Genomic DNA, 16,570 nt, shown 5'->3' with positions numbered 1-16,570 from the left:
CCGTTGTACGGGATTCTTTCAGAAAAACTCGGTGAGTTCCCTGAGTTCCCCCCCTTTCTTACTCTGCATTGCACCTGTAGCTGGTAGGCATCCCTGTACAACTCAACAATTTTTTTAAAGCACTCGTTCTCAGGCAAGCCCCATTTATCCCTGCTAATATATAACTTCCCACAACTAAGAAAGAAATAAGGTCAAAATAGAACAAAAGGAAAACCCAATCAAAAACATCCAAAAAAAATGCTATACGTTTAGTAATACTGTACGCGATTGGGTTTCCCGCACCGACCTCATCAAAACAAAGCATCTATAGAGTTTGTAATTTCGACAACCAAATGACGTATTTCTGCCATTTCTTCAGCTGACGGATTACCCCCAGCTCTCATGCTCAGACTGCGAAACAACATCAGTTTCGACCGAATATTTTTTGACGTGACAATCATGTCGCCAGGCAAACTGTCTATGTCGTCGAGATCGTCTATCAAAGACGAAGCAATCGAGCCGAATCCGTCGAACTTCTCCTGAAAATTCACCGACCCCAATCGAAGTCGACCGCCCGGCTGCTGACTTAAAAGTCTTCGGCTGCTGTCGTCCAATCTCTCTCGCAGAGGAATCAACGACGACAAATCGAACGACGCGGTGCTCCGTAAAGGTTTCGGTTTGATGCCGGGCGGAAGAGGCGGCTTTTTCGTTGCCGGCAACGGTTTCGGAGTCGACGGCAAGGCCGGTTTGCCCGAAGGCAGAGCCGGCTTCATGAGAAGAACGGGTTTCGGCGACGGAGGCAACGAGGGCTTCTTTGTCATGCTTGGCTTGCTCGCAACCGGTGGCGGAGGGACGGGCTTTGGCGAAACGACAGGCGACGATTTCAACGCCGCCGCCGCCGACGGCCTTTCAGGAATTGGAGGCGGCGGTGGCGACGTTTGCTTTGGCGAAGGCGGTATCGGTTTCGCTTTGGTGGGTAGGGAGGGCTTGCTGGCCATCGGCGGAACGGGAGGCGGACCTGAAGTCGCTCCTGCACCGTTGGATGAACCGACGATCGTATTGACTCGTCGCGGCGTCTTGTTAGCTTGAGCGTGACTGTGTGGTGGAGGCATTGGGTTGTCTACGGACACGGAGCGGTTATTAAGGGTCGGTTTGGTTGACAGCGGCGGCGTAGGCGGCGGCAACGAGTGATCGGTAAGACGAGGTTTGTTTCGCGTCGACGGTAGGGCGGGAGGTTTCAGTGACGGCGACGTTGGATCGTCGTGGTTGTAGTCGGTCGGCGGCGGTACGGGCGGCAACGGAGCCGTGCCGTGCGACTGAACGCCAGAAGACGGTCGCGACGACGACGACGACGACTGCTTACGGTGGGGAACGGGAGGCGTTGAACGGCTTGACGGTAGCGATGCTGGCAGCGTGTCTGCCGTTTTTCTGTCTGCCGCTCTTGAGAGCACCTCGTCGGTGATGCCTGATACAATAAACGCTTTGATTGCGATTGATGATCGATCCGAGGTGGATGATCGATCTGAAGTCGGCGGAGGTTGCTTCTTTCGCTGTCTCGTGTTGGTGCCGCTTGACGATGTTGGTCGGCCCGGCGGCGGCGGCGGACTTGGCGTCGCTGAACGACTGCGAGGCCCAGTCTTTAAGGCTTTCGTGACAGCTATAAAGACAAAGTGAGGTGAGGCGTGTGTAATCATTATACGTTTCCTATCCTTTATCCTATCAAGGATATTGCTCTTTCTTTACCTTGACTCACGCTCGAGTCTGTGAACATGGAATTCAATCCGCGATGAATCTCAACAAACGTGGGTCTATTCTGAGCCTCCCAATCCCAGCCTACGAAGTAGACAATGTAGAAGAATCGTTCGGTTTTGGTTATGATCACACGTACACGACTTCATGAGAGCATACACCTCTTCAGGACAGCCTTCAGGACAGTCCATGCGTTCGCCGGCTTCAAGACTTGGGTAGACGGAAACCAAGTCCATTCCGGGATAGGGCGTCATACCATAGGTAGCAATTTCCCAGAGCAGAACTCCAAATGCTGAAAGACAAACAATGAGAACGCTGCCGAGACTTCCGTTTTCTACGCTCTTACACCAGACGTCCGATCGAGTAGAAAATTTGTTATAGGCAAGAGCCTCTGGAGCAGTCCACTTGATGGGAAACTTGGCTCCCTGACTGGCCGTGTAGATCTGCTCTCCTTCGGCCTTCAAAAGTCTCGAAAGCCCAAAGTCAGCTACTTTCACCAGATTATTTTCCCCGACTAGACAATTGCGAGCTGCAAGATCTCTAATTATAAAAAGGCGTCGTCAAGATAGCAGAATCATTGACTCGGCATATTTACTCGCCTGTGTATATAACTCTTTTCTTCAAGATACGACATAGCTGACGCAACTTGCGTGGCAACGTGCATCAGGGCGACTTCGTCCAGTTCGCGACCGTTTGTACTGCGCAAGTAGTCCAGCAGATTGCCGTGCGGCATGAACTCGGTGATGATGAAAAAAGGCGGCTCGAGTGTGCAAACTCCGAGCAGTTGAACAAGATTTTTGTGTCGGATCTTCTTCATGATTGCCGCCTCTTTGAGAAAGTCCGCCGCGTCCATAGTGTCCTCCTGAAAAAAAAATCATAAAAAATACGGCATTGGTTCTAAAGTGCCTAGAGTATCTATTAAAACAATCGACATAGCTAATACACTCCCCGTGTTACAGCAGTCCATAGAGATATATATGCACTACTTCCTTATCAAACCAATTTCCTGACCCATTTGTCAAGGAACTCTCACACAAACTAAAACCCAAACTGAAACCTTACCCGGAACGTCTTAACGGCGACGACTTTATTGCACGACTTCCATCGACCCCGATAGACCTCGCCGTACTGCCCGGACCCCAACCGATCCTGCATCTCGATATCGGTCTTATTGATCTCCCACCGATCGCCCTGATGCGACACGCCGAACACGGGCGCGTTGGGCTTTCGAACGGGATAGCGCAACGTCGTAATGAGCCCGTCGGCGGACGACGAGTGATGATGCACGAGCTCGGGCAACGTCTGAAAACAATTCTCCGAGCTGATGTACTTCAACCCGTTCGCCGAATGAATTCGATAGTGAAAGACGCGACCCTCGTAGCGCAACGACACCGAATGCTGACCGGGATTGCTCTCGCTTTCGCGCACGAGAAAACTCCCGTTGATGCCGCTCGAGAGCAAGTACTCGGCCTCGTTGCGCGATATGGGCCCGTGATACCACGAATGCTTCTCGAGACTGTCGAGCGAGCGAACGTAGTTTCCCGGCACCCAACCCGTTTCGCCGCGTCGATTCGTCGCCTGGCACCACTCGCGATCTTCGCTGTACGTATCGACGCGCAGTTCGTCGCCTTTGCGTAGGCTGAGCTGTTCGGGTCCCGACGCGTTGAAGTCGTGAATCGCTATGACCATTTGGGCGTCGGACAACGGCGGCGATTCTTCGACTGTCGGCGTCGGCGGCGTTGCGGCGGCTCTCGTCTCCACTAGGTCTTCGCGCGAATCCCAGCGATATGGGGCCTCGTTCGGGGGATGTTCCGGTAGGGGACGGTTCCATAGTTCTGCGATATTTCGTTATGCGTGCGAGGTTTTTCTGTCGTCGCGATGGGGTTTTTTACCGTCGCTTGGCGGTTGCGATGCCGTCTGGTGAGTGTCTTTCTTGCGGAATGGATTGCGGAGCGTGCTCACCGAGCCGCCTCGGGTCGCGTCCGGTTTGCCTTGTTCTTGGCCCATGCGGCGAGTCGGTTTTTTAATTCCAGAATGCTTTGTTCGGCAGAGAGCGCATAGAAATGCTCTTTTTATGTGGGTGGCTGTCTCACGCTGCCCGGATGTTCAACGCCGATGACGTCAGTGCTTTCAACAAAAGTGTCCTCCGGAATGAAGGTGTTAGGTAATACTGGTCACAGGATAACCAACCACTGAGTAGTCAATTGAAACAGAGCTTGTTCCTATATAAAAAGATGTGTGCATCAGTCGATTGATTAATTAAAGTAACCGTCCTGATAAAAGGGTTTCAAGAAATGATTGATTTAATAGAATAATTTCGATGGAACATGCGCGTAGAAAAACTCTTTACCGAACTATACCAGAGCATCCTTCGTTTTTCTCCTCCTACATCGCCTCGATTTAGGCAGCTTCCGAAATAAAAGAACAAGTCCTAGAAAAATTCCGAAGTAGAAAATCCTGCAGAACGTCCAACTCGAGTCGAGCTCGTGAGGAAGCGACGGTACACGCGCAGTGCTTTGACTCCCCACGGAATTCGTCTCGGCGCCCACTCGAATCGACTTCAATTGATACGTGTCCAGTAGAAAACACAGCACGCGATCTTCATCCCATTTCGAGCACTCCAAGTTCGTGTCGGATGCAAGGCAACATTGAGAACAATCCTCTGTCGACGGAAACTGAATTTTTGGCAGGAGAGGATCGTTCTTCAGTCGATCGTTCACCCTGTTGTGAGCGCGCCACAGCCACAACACGGCGTCGCGCGCCGTCATTTTCGTCTCGTCCAAGTCGCGAGCCATTTCGAGGAAGTGATTCCGGCATTCGACGCAACTGAAAAATTCCCCTATAAAATCTCGCGCGATCAGCAAAAGACGATAGGCGCCGATCTCTTCGCGACCGACGATGAGACGCTGACCGCTCGATGCAAGCGAACGAGTCGCCGGGCAATCGTGCACGAATTTCTTGGCACAGTTCGTCACCATGGTATGCATGAGCGTCCATAAACTGCACGGGTATCCACGCAGATGCGGCTCTTTTCCCTTGCAGCCGTGCCACTGCACCGGATCAGGCAAGCTATTTGATAATCTCTGAAGAAATTCGAAGCTAGCTTATAAGCCTTCTTCTAATCGCTGTCTAACTTTACCTGTTTGTTTATCATGCGATTCCACGAGCTGGCTTCTAGATTGCCGCTTTTGAGAGCGAGAGAGAGTCTGGAGTTGATTTGAGCGATAATCCTTTTCGTATTTCCTGGTAAAGGCAAGCACTAGAAGAAACAAATACAATGAAGGAAAAAAAAACGCATTGCTAACACTACAAAGGATAAAGAGTAAACGAAATTATTAATGCTAATATGCGCCCGTGATGTTACTTGGATGTACCTGATCGACAGCATTCACAAATGAAGTGAGAACTTTGAGTCGTCGTCCGACGAGCCTCTGAAGGAGGACCTCGTGACGAAATGCGTAGCTCAGAGCTCCCACTAAGTCTTCAGCGTAAACCGTTGTTAATCTGATACAGAAGAAATAAACGTGCAACTTGGTTTGACATATAATTAGCCAATCTCACTTGGAGTGATAATCAAACTCCGCTTGAACACTTCGACTTTTTTCATCTTTCAAATTCGATTGTTCTGCCTCTCCAACCTCAGGCACACCTCCGATCCATCGGTGTAACGCTTCTTTGAATCCGGCAGCGTCCTTGGACTGACATCTAGGCAGAAAATACGTTCTAAAACGTTTTGAATATTCTGTACGTGTACTAGCTTTACTTAACGATTTCTGGCACTCGTTTGGTAGCTGTGTACGTCAGCAACGTCGGAAATCTGTTCACGTTCAACTTGGAACACAGATCGCTCTAATAAAAAATGTGAAATTGCATAATCTGAAAATAATACAGCTATCACTGCTACCTGGTCTTTTGTTACTCTCAAAACTAGCATATAAGGTTGGCTGATCATCTCCAACATTAGCTATATAGACATACCACTTCCTTACTGAGTTTCTGCTCTTTCTAAAACTGACCTCTCTACCAAGAAACGAGTCGCTTGCTTCAAAAACGATTGCTACATTCTTTTTCCTCTCCTTTTTCAGCAAATCCTGAAGACTCTCATAACTAGATAAACAGCAAAAAAATGACAAAATAAAGATATTCAGCTAAACAAAACTCTTGCCTTTGAACAGGCTCCATTGCTGGCCAACTACTCGGCTTTCGACTTGAAGATTCAATTAGCCTGATTACTGTGTGACGCAAAGAGGAGACTTCTCTGGCGTCTAGCAAAGTTATCTTATCTAAGCTATAGCCCCCCTTTCCTCTTACCAACAACTTCGCCTACATCATTGTCATTAGAACCAGCGTGAAACAACTAAGAAAAACGCTGAGAAGAATTCCTCTAAAATCTCGTTGGATTTTTACTTACCTTGACCGTTGGATAGCCGCCGATATCAAATTTCCGACATACGTCTAGATTCCCATTTGACGGGCAATCAATGACTGCTATTCGAACGACAGGAGACCAATCTAGAATAACGCAATAGTATAGCATAGCAACAGACAGTAAACAGTTACAAAATTAAAAATTCTACAGAACCCTATACAATTTATATTTAATTCCGTTAGAGAAAACAGGCGATCCGTGGTGATCTATCTACCCTGACTGACTTTCTAACGAATGAGCGAATTTTTTCCACGTTGGTGCAAAATACTGGCAATGGCCACACCAGCTCGAATAGAATTCGACCAGCCACGTCCACTGATTGCGACGAATCGTCTCGGTAAGGGTTCCCTTTTTCGCGCAGACAAGATTGTCGCCTTCCGAGTATAAATCGCAGTTCCACGATCCCGTGGAGACGTCGAGGATCACGCTGAGGACTAGGAAAGTCGATCTAAGCATAAATAACGGGTTTATACGGGAAGGCGAGTTTCTGCGTCCCGTATAAATCGTTTCAGCGGCATTTTGTGGGCCTTCGAAAGTACAGTACCTCGCATGTGTTCCGCAATCGCGAAGAAAAGAAGAAAGGCAGCCACGAGGCATTTCCTCCATCTTGAGTGCAGCGCGTGAAATCTTGCATCATTTCGTTACCAAAAATAAATTGCTGAGTAATCATTAGTCAAACCGGTATTCAAAACCGGTTTACAAATTCACGCCTATTCGGTGGAACAAATCAGCGCGCTGGATGAGCCTCACGTGACTCCAACGGACCAATGAGAGCGCTGGGTGGGGCTACGCTGTTCAAAAGCGAAGCGCACAATCGATTTCCTTCAGTTGCGGCTGAGGGTGGATGTTTCGCGGTTCGCTGCGTCTCGTCCTTGAACGGACCGGCTCGGGGGAAGGCAAAAGGCAAGTCTGGATTGGCGGATCAGCGCGGCCCACGGTTTTTACCGTGCCGGAGCCCGTAGGCAGGGCGAAGGGGGGCTTCGGCCTCGGTGCGCGCACTGGGCGAAACGATCGCTTAGGTCTTATTGTTGCTAACAAGCACGAACCGCGCTAGGCTCGAGCGGTTACGGCTTGGAGGGGGTGTTCATTTATGGCCTGGTTGCCGGCACTTGTCTCACCCGATAGCACGATTAGACCGAGGATGATCCGGCTCAGGTGAAGTCATTTCGGCATTGCACTGTCTTTCTTGTCGGCCTCTACAAACAGTGGTCGGCCGTTCTCCAACCCAGAAGCCCTGGTTCTTAGCCTTGTGCTTACCAATGTGGTCAGGTATCGTCGCGCCGGGGGACTCGGTATTAGGGACCGACTACTCGTCCAGGCGGATACTGATTGGGGGGGCCGAGGAAGTCGCAACTCGCCCGAAACTTTTTGGAAGGGAGTCATCGCTTTGCGAAGACTTCCCTGGGCTACGAAGCGTCCGAACCTCCACGCGGTGTAGCCTGGATAACGCTAATACGGACGCAACAAAAAGGTACGTACAACGATTATTTGGCAGAGACTAATTTTCTTTTTTTTTTAGGTGCATGGAAACCAGGAGGATTTTTTAGGTCGCGCGCGCGCTGGATAACGAAGACCGCGAAGACAGAAGGAAGAATGGACAGATCGACGACGAGCACGAAGAAAAGCGAGAGATCCACGACGAAGACTGAACGATCGAAAGATACAGTATTAAATTATTTTTTGCATGAGTGTGCTGTGAAATCGCTGTGTGCGTGTGCGTGGAAATAAAAAAATCATGACTCGAACGTTTGGCCGTCGCGTATTTGGAGACAGGATTTATTTCTCGCTTAGCCTGCGATCCAACGGACGTTTTTCTAATCGGATTGATCAAGCGAGGAGAGGCAAGCGATTTTCGCGCGATTCGCCTAAGAAATGCGCTCAGAGCCGGAATCGAAGACCGCGATTTCGTTTTTGGACCTAAAGGAGGCTTCGCGAACGCAACAGAGCTCGGTGAGGGCCTAAACGAAGACGAAATAGCAAAAGCAGGAGTTGCAGCGCCGGTCCCGTGATCCAAAATGGAGGAGACGGAGGTTCGATGGTCTCGGAGACTCTATCCGAGTCGTATTTAGACAAAAGAGCCGTGCACGGGAAAATTTTTAGTTCGCTGTTCGAGAGCCTACCGTGCGCTAGAAAAAGCGTGTAAATTCGCAAATAGAGAATTTCACAAAACGAATGCAGTGTAACTGTGTTACACTTTCGCTACCACAGCAACCGCTTGACGCCTTGTAGGTCGCCCAAGCTTATCTGATGAATATCGTGCACGATAAAAGTGTCTGTATTCTCTTCCAAAGAACTGAGCAGAACGACTCGTCCATCCAAACTCATTATCCTAAGAATTCCATAGACAAGCCATGCGCCACTTATTTTCACCTGCATAACTCTTGTGCAAAGGCTGGAGAGAGTTCTCTAAGTCCAAAACTATTGACAGAATTATTTGAGGAAATAAACGAACCTGTAGCATCAGTTTGAAGAAGATGAACATTGCTCGTACCAGCAAACTGAACGTTGGAGGATGCAATCTCCAGCTGAGACCTACTCCAATTGTGTAGAATGCTCGACTGTTCCCCCTTGTCCACGTTTCCCCCCGTACTTTCCACTCCGTGGCTGCTTCGATTCCCCACATCGGATCCAAGACAATGCTTCCAGCCTTAAAAAGATGGAAGTCAATGTCTTTCTGGATACACTATACTGTACCTTTATTTCAGCCAATCCAAATCCTGCCTCAAGACAAGGCCGTCTCAGATCGGGTTTCAGACCAAATCTGCTTGAAATGAGAGACCCAAGTCGAGCACCTAATACCTATGCACATACAGTACACTATCAGAAGTGGTCGTCCCTGTATTGCATTCAGCGCACCTGAAACGGTATCCTTCTCCCCGTGCGTCCCGCGCACTTGCACGATACTCGAAAGGTCAGAGGCAACGACTCCCGTTTTCTCTCCTCCTCCTTAGCCACGTACGAGAATATTCATGCACAATAAAAGCAGGCTCCTCTCTACACAAAAAGACATAAACCGGTTAATCTTTAAAGTGATCTGTGCTTAAAATAACCTGAATCAAATCGTGCTGCTTTCCAGCACCCTGTAAGCATTTTTCGTCCTATGCTCCCGCTTTCCGAGTGTCAGAGCGAAGCTATGGTAGGTATGAAGTTGCCTAAGAAACTAAATTAATCATTCTGAAACTGAAGGCGCCTCTAATTGACTGTCAAACAAAATTATATAAGCAACACTGTTTTTTTTTTTGCTGGTACCGCTCTCAGAGTAAGTTTGAGCGCCGCTGCGTGTTGTCATCAGTCCAAAATTGCACTTTCCTTTGTTTTAGACAAAAATACATACATGTATCTGGTAGAAGATGCTCTCGAGTCCCTGACCGCATCCTCAGCAGCTTGTTGTGACGGATCCTACTCTAAATAGCCGTTACTATTTCTGAACAGTTCCCGTTAGATAAGATGCATTCTAGACTGCGAGCTTAGACAGGGTGCGGTCCACTTCTGCAGGATCTTCCCACGAATCCAAACGGCCTACTGCAGTTATTTACACACAATCGAGATGATCAACTGCAAAACTCGGTTCCAAATAAATTCGGAGCAGAAACTTGCCTTCAGTCTACTTAGAACGACGAACAAAGCCTGTCATCTTACCGGACCCGATTTTATTGCTTCAGTCGGACCTCCGTCATCTCGCCGGACCCAAGTTTATTACTTCAGTCTGCTTTGGTGAGAAACCCAAGAAGAGCATTCTAAATATATGAACAAGAGTACTGCATAAAACGAGATGCATTCACTCACTGTTGTTCACAAGTCTTTGAATCTTTCTCCTCCTCGAAACGACCTCAACAACCCAAGGACATGAATTCTCTCTGGCTCGTCTTCAGTGCAGTTTTTTGCACCGTTGCTGTCCACGCTATTCAGGTCGACACTATCGTGATAAGTCCTGCTGCCCACGGTACGCAACAATTTGGCATATCCGTGTTGACTGCCAAGTTCGTCGGTATGCCTTCTGCTCCTGCTTTGTATCCCGTCACTAGCACGTCTTTCGCGGGAAACGCCAATTTCAACGCAGATTCGGCTACAGTGACAATCTCGAACCAACTCAAAATTTCATTCAGCGACCCGTATCTGCACGCCCCAGCATGTCAATTCTCCTTTCGCGACTACGACGGTCAAGTTCAAATGGAAACTACAAACAACGACGTTTTTCTGAAATTGCGAACGTCAAGCGGATGTGAAAGCGGAGGTGAAAGCAGCTGGATAGGCAAAATTCTTCACTTCAGTCTCGTCTGCTATGGTGTTCATGCCCCATGAAAAACACTGAACGATGAGCTGCTGCAGCTGCTGCTGAACGTTTTATAGTCCTACGGTATTGCATGCCGTGGCGGTCTATAGAAACTCGCTCTCTTGTCTGTCAGCGCAATAAAACATCACACAAACGTATTATCGGGCAAGTATCTATGAAACGACACGCTGTATTCGCTGCTCACAGTATCGCAGCTGACTATTGGTATACAGGCGTTAATTAGGTGTCCATATTCCAAGAACACAGAAAACGTCTACGTAAGTGTGGCTCAGCGAGAGAGCCTACGTACTGCTTACACAAAACACTAGTACAGAAGCGGAAACGCGGGCATCTGCTCTGTAGGTTGAAGCCTATGCGCAGCAGACGGCTCTCAAACCGATAATTATGCAAGCAGGGCTCACCAGTTTTCCTTGCTGTACGTCGAGCCATCCGTTTCAATTACGTGAAAAGTGTAGATGTTTCGAGAATTTTCACTCCTATTCGCTTCACTCCTGTGCACAACTTCGCCGTGAATCACCACAAGCGAACCTGAAACAGACTAATTACAGGCATAGTCCATCCACAATGCATCCACCTTTCTTCACAGGAGTGGCTACAAATTTGTCCGCGGCAATGTCAGCCATGGACCCTTTGAAAATCATGCTTGGGTTGCCTTCAGGATTTCGAACAAATCTCTTGGTGATTCCCTCTGCCGGATTAGATATACTTGCAAAAATCTATACAAGCAAGGCGTACCTCTATGTGAACCAGGCATAAAATGAAGACACCCATTCTCTAGCGTTGCATCTTCCAGTGCAATCCAAAAGCCAACGATGTTCATAGGCTCCGTATAAAGAAACGTGGAGTCTTGGTGGGTATTCACTAAATGCGTCCACCACCATGTAAACGTCAGCAAAAACGTACCATACATATTTATTTATTTATTTTACCCTCTCCGCCAATGTTTGGTTGCTAAACCGATTGTTTAATAAAAAACTGTATCGAAACCGTTGTTTTGACGTCACCTTAAAAATGTACATGCTTTGACAAACAGCCGGCTTTTTGAGACAGATGGATCGAGCAATGCTCTTTTCGTAACATTACTGCACTCATTCAAAAGTACAACCAAAGTGACCTACCTTAAATTTCTCTTGAAAAGTAAATTCTTTAAATGCAGGATCAAGAAGATGAAGAGCTGAAAAAACGCAGTGTGGATGAAAATCATAGTGATACAAACAGTCCACACCGTGGCCTATCTTGTTCAATGCCAGGTGCTTGCTGACGCGCAATTTTCCTAGCAACATTTATTGCGTGAAAAACGACAAAAAATTTTTACGCCTACTATTTTCATCGAATGCGCCTTCTTCAAAAAAGAATCGAATCTTGTCAGCACTTGTCATGAAATACTCGTCAGAAGCCTAGCGAATGATACGAATGGGGTTATTACACTTATTTTCGTGTTTCCTCACGTGCTTTTCGTCGTCCGTTGTCGTGAATATCGTCTTGGGATGATCTTCGAGTCGCATTTCGTCCACAATCTCCGCACAACGTCGCTTCAATCGATCGCATTCGACTTCGGAGAACAGATCGGGTAGAACCAAGTAGCCGTCGCGTTGATACTGAAAATTCGTAGAACAAAATCGAAAAAATAATGCAACTGGAGCACCTTTTCCACTTGTTCGCGTGTTAGAACATCGGCCATGTCTGGTGCGCACTGCGTAGATTAGGCGCACGACGCCGCACGTTGTTTATGCGTTGCATGTGTAGGCGGCAACGTACGTACAGCCGAAGAGTACGGAAAACTCCTCCGCAAAGTGGAAACACGACGTCACGAGACATTCACCACTCGCAAGAAACGGAGAAACCACACCGTTTTTTACTTACACTTTATAAGTGTCCTTTGAGCAGCCCTAGCCCAATGAATTGAGTTCGATACATCCATGAAGTTCTTTTCTGCAGTTCTCCTGCTCTCCTTTGCTTATACCATTGGTACGGAGATAATTCTCAATAGCCTTAATTAATATATATATATCTTTACGGTTGTGTTTCTGTGTGTAGTCGCTACTCCTTGCAGTAGACCAAAGTCTCTCGCAAACGGCAAAATTGTTTATGCAAGTGGCTCGCAAGTGATTTACGGATGCTATGACGGACACCACTACTCTGGTTCGACAGTATACCGATGTTCTAATGGAAAGTGGACTCCCGGAGTGGACCCCAATTGTTCCGGTCAGTAGGCCGGCGGCCATCGTTCATCTTTCTATAGCCGAGCTTACCTGTTTGTAAACCCTAGTTACTCACTGCCCCGATCTCAACCCGTCGTCTCCTCTCACCGTGACGTACTCATCGACAAAGGCCAATTCTAGTGCCTACTACAGCTGCTCCAGTTGCGGAATGCCGTCTGTGCTGATTGGAAGTAGACAGCGAAAATGCGTGCTGCCCGATCATACGCACAAAAAGGCGTATTGGTCAGGAAAGGAGCCCTATTGCCTAAAACGTAGGATCAATTTAGGCTCATGTATCTCACATCTGACCTGTTGTTATTGCAGGTGACGGCGGCTGGTCTGAGTGGAGCAGTTGGGGCAAGTGCGATTCTGATACAACGTGCGCCAGAGGAAAACGCTTGAGAATCAGATATTGTAACAATCCCCTGCCCTGCAACGGTGGTAGAAAATGCCTAGGCAACAACACAGAGCTATCACAGTGCAATCGTAAGTATTGTTTCAAAGGCACGTACAGTCTCTGACTTTGTTTTATACAGCGGTACCTTGTAGTCGTCCGCCACTGTTAAAGGACGGTTTTATTTTATCGTCAAGCAATAAAAATCTGTCTGAATGTGGAACGACTGTGAAGTATTCCTGCAACAGTGGCCATGAGTACAGTGGCAGCCACTTCTATCAATGCAACCCACTTGGCAACTGGGTACCATCAACCTATCCTTCATGCAAACGTAAATTAGATGATTGAAGACCACAGGTTATAATTATAATCATCTTGTTTTAGCAATGAAATGTCTGAGGAGAACATTACCTCAAGGAGTAATTACATACAGTGACAATACTCTTTCGGTTGGGACCACCGCATCGTTTCAATGTCGTACCTGTTTCAGACTTATCGGAAAGCTAAACGGAACGTGTGTCGTGCACAATGGCAGTGCAAAGTTCGACGTCAAAACGCCACATTGCTCCTGTGAGGAAACATTATTATCTAAAAGGCATACTTATATTGTTTGTTATTGAAGATGCGTTTTGCGAAGGCTTTCCAAATGTTCCTAATGCAGGCCTAGTACCTCTGCGTCCCAAATACCAAAACAGATCATTTTACGGATGCTTGGAAGAAGTTCGGCTTAATTGCTATGCAGGTTATAGACAAGAAGGCAGCAATATGTTCACCTGCGAAACAAATGGCAAATGGAGAAGTAACAATCCACTTAAATGCAAAGGTATGTTTATTAGGCTTTGTTTATTGCTGTTAATTAATCGTTCGTTCTCTTGGGCTTCTAGCCATGCACTGTCCAATGAAGTTAATCCTCAATAACGGTTCTGTGAACTACAGCTCGAATGCAATAGCTAATTCTTCCGTCAACTTTACCTGCAACAAGTGCTACAAACTAGAAGGTCCGGACACAAAAACGTGCGCTGTTCACCAAAGCAACAAGTTTGTGCAGTGGACCCCTTCAACTGCGCCATATTGCAGACGTAAGAGGCGAAGAGGTATTTCAGGCTGCAGGGTATCAATCTCTCGTCATTCTGTTTCAGTGCAATACTGCAGGCGACCAATCGCCCCAGCAAATGGCTACATTGCGTACGTGAGCGACCATCAGATACACTACTCTCGCTGCGGAGCGCGACTGCGATATGACTGCGCCAGAGGATACCGCTACACTGGGGCTGCCGAATACACGTGCTCGGAAGATGGAAAGTGGTATCCACAAATATCTCCAAAGTGCTCACGTATGAGTTGCTATCCTGTCTATTCTCAAGCGTTTATTACTTCTCGTTATAGTGACTTACTGTCCGAACCTTCACTATCCAACATTTCCTCTGAAATTAAGTGCTTCTTCAACAAAAGCGAATTCTGTGGCTACTTACTGGTGCAGTGGCTGTAGTTCATCTGCCTTAGTTGGCAGCCAGACGAGAACGTGCGTCCTTCCAAGTTCTTCTTCGAAAGAAGCCTCCTGGACTGGAAAAGAGCCTCAATGCAAAAAAGGTGACAAGGAAGCAATAAGACATTTTCTTGCAAACTTGATCATTTATTTAGTTAATGGGAGCTGGTCTAGTTGGAGCAGCTGGAGTAGCTGTTCAAAGTCTTGCGGAAAGGGTCATCGTACTCGAACAAGAAGCTGCAATAATCCTTTACCTTGCAACGGAGGAAGCTATTGCATAGGCAGTGATACTGACATAGCAAATTGCTGCCACGGTTTGTCTTTGAAAGCCAATTTTAACGTTCTATTCTAATAGAGCTTTTCTTTTTAAGGTGCTTGCCAAGAAAGTTACTCAACTTATTATCAATACACAACATATGTTACGACTTACTATGACGAGAATTATCATACAAGATGTGGAAGTTTTGGCTGGAGCCGATGTGCACGTACCAGGTATAATCTTATAAGAATAGGATGACAAATGACAACGTTCCTGTAATACAGAAAGAGATCAAGATCAGAAGCCAGACAAACTCGAAAATACATAACACGCTACAGGATAAAGGAATCATGTTGAGGATTCGATTCCCATTGCCTTCGAAGATAGCTCCTGTCTATTGGAAACAGAGCGACTGAAAGCGATGCATGCTAAATAGTTTACAGCTTGATGTTACAATGTATACAACTCAAATTATATCTATTGGAGACATGACAGACGTTTTCGAACGACGACACTGAGACATATCCGTATCTCGCCACCTAGCCTCATGCCCGTCCGTCATATGGTGCTCATTTTTTAATTAGGTTGCTGTGTCATCTAAATGAGCATCAAGCAAAAATCTTGGTCTCGCAATAGTGTATACACCACAATGGTATCTCATATTCCCCATTTCAAGACTTATTGATACTCTTCACAATAATGGGAACTATAAACAAGTGACCTTTGTACTGTATTCACTAGATTGGAGACCAAACTTACTTATGATAATGCCTAATATTACGAGAACAACCACGGCTAAAATAAGTCGAGACTACAGGAAAGCGAAAGCAAAAGATAACAGACGGAGCAACTGACCTACTAAACGTTATTACCCGGCACCGGCGCCACCACATCTGCCGTTGTATCCGTCTTGCTTGCGCTCGAAATGATGCCGCACTATCGGCCAGATCCTCTGAAGAGCCCAAAATAAAAAATCAGGAAACGCCTTGTTCGTGGAGCCCTTATATTGCCTGATCTGTCTTGTAAATCTTCCAGTTTATCTCCCCGGGCAACCATTTTTTGAATGTTCTGGTGCATGACACCAACCACGTCGTCCAGTTGCTTTTGGACTCTAAACAAGTGAACTTTATTTGGCTGAAAAGGTTCCGTCAGAAAAAAAAACTCACTTTGTCACTTGCTTGTTCCCTCCTTGTCTTGGCATATACGTCCTGAAGTGGAGAGAAACAAAATAAATGCGGCAGTGCTGGTGTGCTATCTTCTGCAACTTTTTCTACGTTCTAAAAGGTCTCTTAGCCTGTTCGATCATAGGCAATCTAGTCTTTCTCCGCCTTTATCTGTGTTTGACTACTAGGGAACTTACACGTCATCATCCGACGACGACGATCCGCCACTCAGTAATTCGACCTATACGCTGCGTTAGTTCGGCTTTCCGCTTGTATCTTTTCGTACTCTTTCTTCGGCGTCGACGTGCCGCTTGAATTTCGGTGGCATCCCCGCGGAGGAGCGTGAAAAACGAGATGAAGAAACGAGAAGAGCTTATGCTTGAATGAAGAAACAACCACTTGAGGTGCTGACGACGAAGAAGGTAGAGATGTACCGGGAAAGAGAAGCAGAAAACGTTTTTTTTGCGAAAAAGAACTGCACTTCTAACGTACGCTAACCGTGACTAATAGATTGTTCAGAACGCGGAACAATTGCACGAAAAAATTCAATAGAGTGCGTAGTCTACGTAGATACGTGCATCCCGTCGACGAGGAAGCGCTGAGATCAATATTGACA

The 16,570-nt window shown here is 47.1% G+C and overlaps 5 protein-coding genes and 1 long non-coding RNA gene across 10 annotated transcripts; 2 read left to right on the top strand and 4 right to left on the bottom strand.

Annotated features, from left to right (window-relative positions):
- Positions 1-83: 83 nt before the first annotated feature.
- On the bottom strand, positions 84-3,817 carry LOC136186576 (tyrosine-protein kinase ABL1-like). Its single transcript, XM_065973966.1, has 7 exons — positions 3,621-3,817; positions 2,791-3,563; positions 2,328-2,590; positions 2,075-2,268; positions 1,868-2,020; positions 1,723-1,812; positions 84-1,636 (listed from the first exon to the last, which is right to left on the bottom strand). The coding sequence occupies exons 1-7, from the start codon at positions 3,733-3,735 to the stop codon at positions 291-293; spliced, it is 2,934 nt and encodes a 977-aa protein (XP_065830038.1). The 5' UTR covers positions 3,736-3,817; the 3' UTR covers positions 84-290.
- Positions 3,818-4,013: 196 nt separating this feature from the next.
- Positions 4,014-6,702, bottom strand: LOC136186735 (sulfhydryl oxidase 2-like). Its single transcript, XM_065974195.1, has 11 exons — positions 6,382-6,702; positions 6,140-6,240; positions 6,040-6,085; positions 5,894-5,993; positions 5,745-5,835; positions 5,633-5,692; positions 5,492-5,577; positions 5,290-5,433; positions 5,103-5,232; positions 4,868-4,987; positions 4,014-4,811 (listed from the first exon to the last, which is right to left on the bottom strand). Exons 1-11 carry the CDS (start codon positions 6,611-6,613, stop codon positions 4,083-4,085), a joined length of 1,839 nt encoding a protein of 612 aa, XP_065830267.1. The 5' UTR covers positions 6,614-6,702; the 3' UTR covers positions 4,014-4,082.
- Positions 6,703-6,993: 291 nt separating this feature from the next.
- On the top strand, positions 6,994-7,902 carry LOC136185592 (uncharacterized). Its single transcript, XR_010669577.1, has 2 exons — positions 6,994-7,628; positions 7,677-7,902. It is a non-coding gene; the product is annotated as an uncharacterized lncRNA (long non-coding RNA).
- A 338-nt stretch (positions 7,903-8,240) lies between these two features.
- Positions 8,241-12,319, bottom strand: LOC136185589 (phytanoyl-CoA dioxygenase domain-containing protein 1-like). 5 transcript variants are annotated; one of them, XM_065972759.1, is made up of 17 exons: positions 12,097-12,319; positions 11,900-12,049; positions 11,773-11,848; positions 11,677-11,724; positions 11,570-11,625; positions 11,456-11,518; positions 11,381-11,402; positions 11,187-11,312; positions 11,026-11,139; positions 10,853-10,979; positions 9,944-10,801; positions 9,208-9,894; positions 9,014-9,151; positions 8,852-8,956; positions 8,610-8,804; positions 8,528-8,563; positions 8,241-8,486 (listed from the first exon to the last, which is right to left on the bottom strand). In XM_065972759.1, exons 1-11 carry the CDS (start codon positions 12,130-12,132, stop codon positions 10,756-10,758), a joined length of 864 nt encoding a protein of 287 aa, XP_065828831.1. In that variant the 5' UTR covers positions 12,133-12,319; the 3' UTR covers positions 8,241-8,486; positions 8,528-8,563; positions 8,610-8,804; positions 8,852-8,956; positions 9,014-9,151; positions 9,208-9,894; positions 9,944-10,755. The 5 variants fall into 5 exon arrangements, with proteins under 5 accessions (XP_065828831.1, XP_065828830.1, XP_065828827.1 ...); XM_065972758.1 differs by having other exon boundaries at positions 8,241-8,563; positions 9,208-9,309; positions 9,407-9,894; XM_065972755.1 differs by having other exon boundaries at positions 8,241-8,563.
- LOC136185588 (complement component receptor 1-like protein) lies at positions 12,273-15,283 on the top strand. The gene is made up of 13 exons (XM_065972754.1): positions 12,273-12,419; positions 12,489-12,656; positions 12,721-12,924; positions 12,977-13,138; positions 13,189-13,377; positions 13,431-13,616; positions 13,669-13,869; positions 13,931-14,125; positions 14,186-14,380; positions 14,433-14,636; positions 14,688-14,846; positions 14,904-15,024; positions 15,076-15,283. The coding sequence occupies exons 1-13, from the start codon at positions 12,371-12,373 to the stop codon at positions 15,146-15,148; spliced, it is 2,106 nt and encodes a 701-aa protein (XP_065828826.1). The 5' UTR covers positions 12,273-12,370; the 3' UTR covers positions 15,149-15,283.
- Positions 15,092-16,436, bottom strand: LOC136185591 (vesicle-associated membrane protein 4-like). The gene is made up of 8 exons (XM_065972760.1): positions 16,389-16,436; positions 16,241-16,332; positions 16,152-16,195; positions 15,958-15,999; positions 15,802-15,902; positions 15,664-15,743; positions 15,551-15,602; positions 15,092-15,497 (listed from the first exon to the last, which is right to left on the bottom strand). The coding sequence occupies exons 2-8, from the start codon at positions 16,280-16,282 to the stop codon at positions 15,463-15,465; spliced, it is 396 nt and encodes a 131-aa protein (XP_065828832.1). The 5' UTR covers positions 16,283-16,332; positions 16,389-16,436; the 3' UTR covers positions 15,092-15,462.
- Positions 16,437-16,570: the final 134 nt, after the last annotated feature.

This window comes from Oscarella lobularis, chromosome 4, assembly GCF_947507565.1.
Source record: "Oscarella lobularis chromosome 4, ooOscLobu1.1, whole genome shotgun sequence".
Taxonomy (NCBI): domain Eukaryota; kingdom Metazoa; phylum Porifera; class Homoscleromorpha; order Homosclerophorida; family Oscarellidae; genus Oscarella; species Oscarella lobularis.
This window is presented reverse-complemented; position numbering and strand designations above follow the sequence as displayed.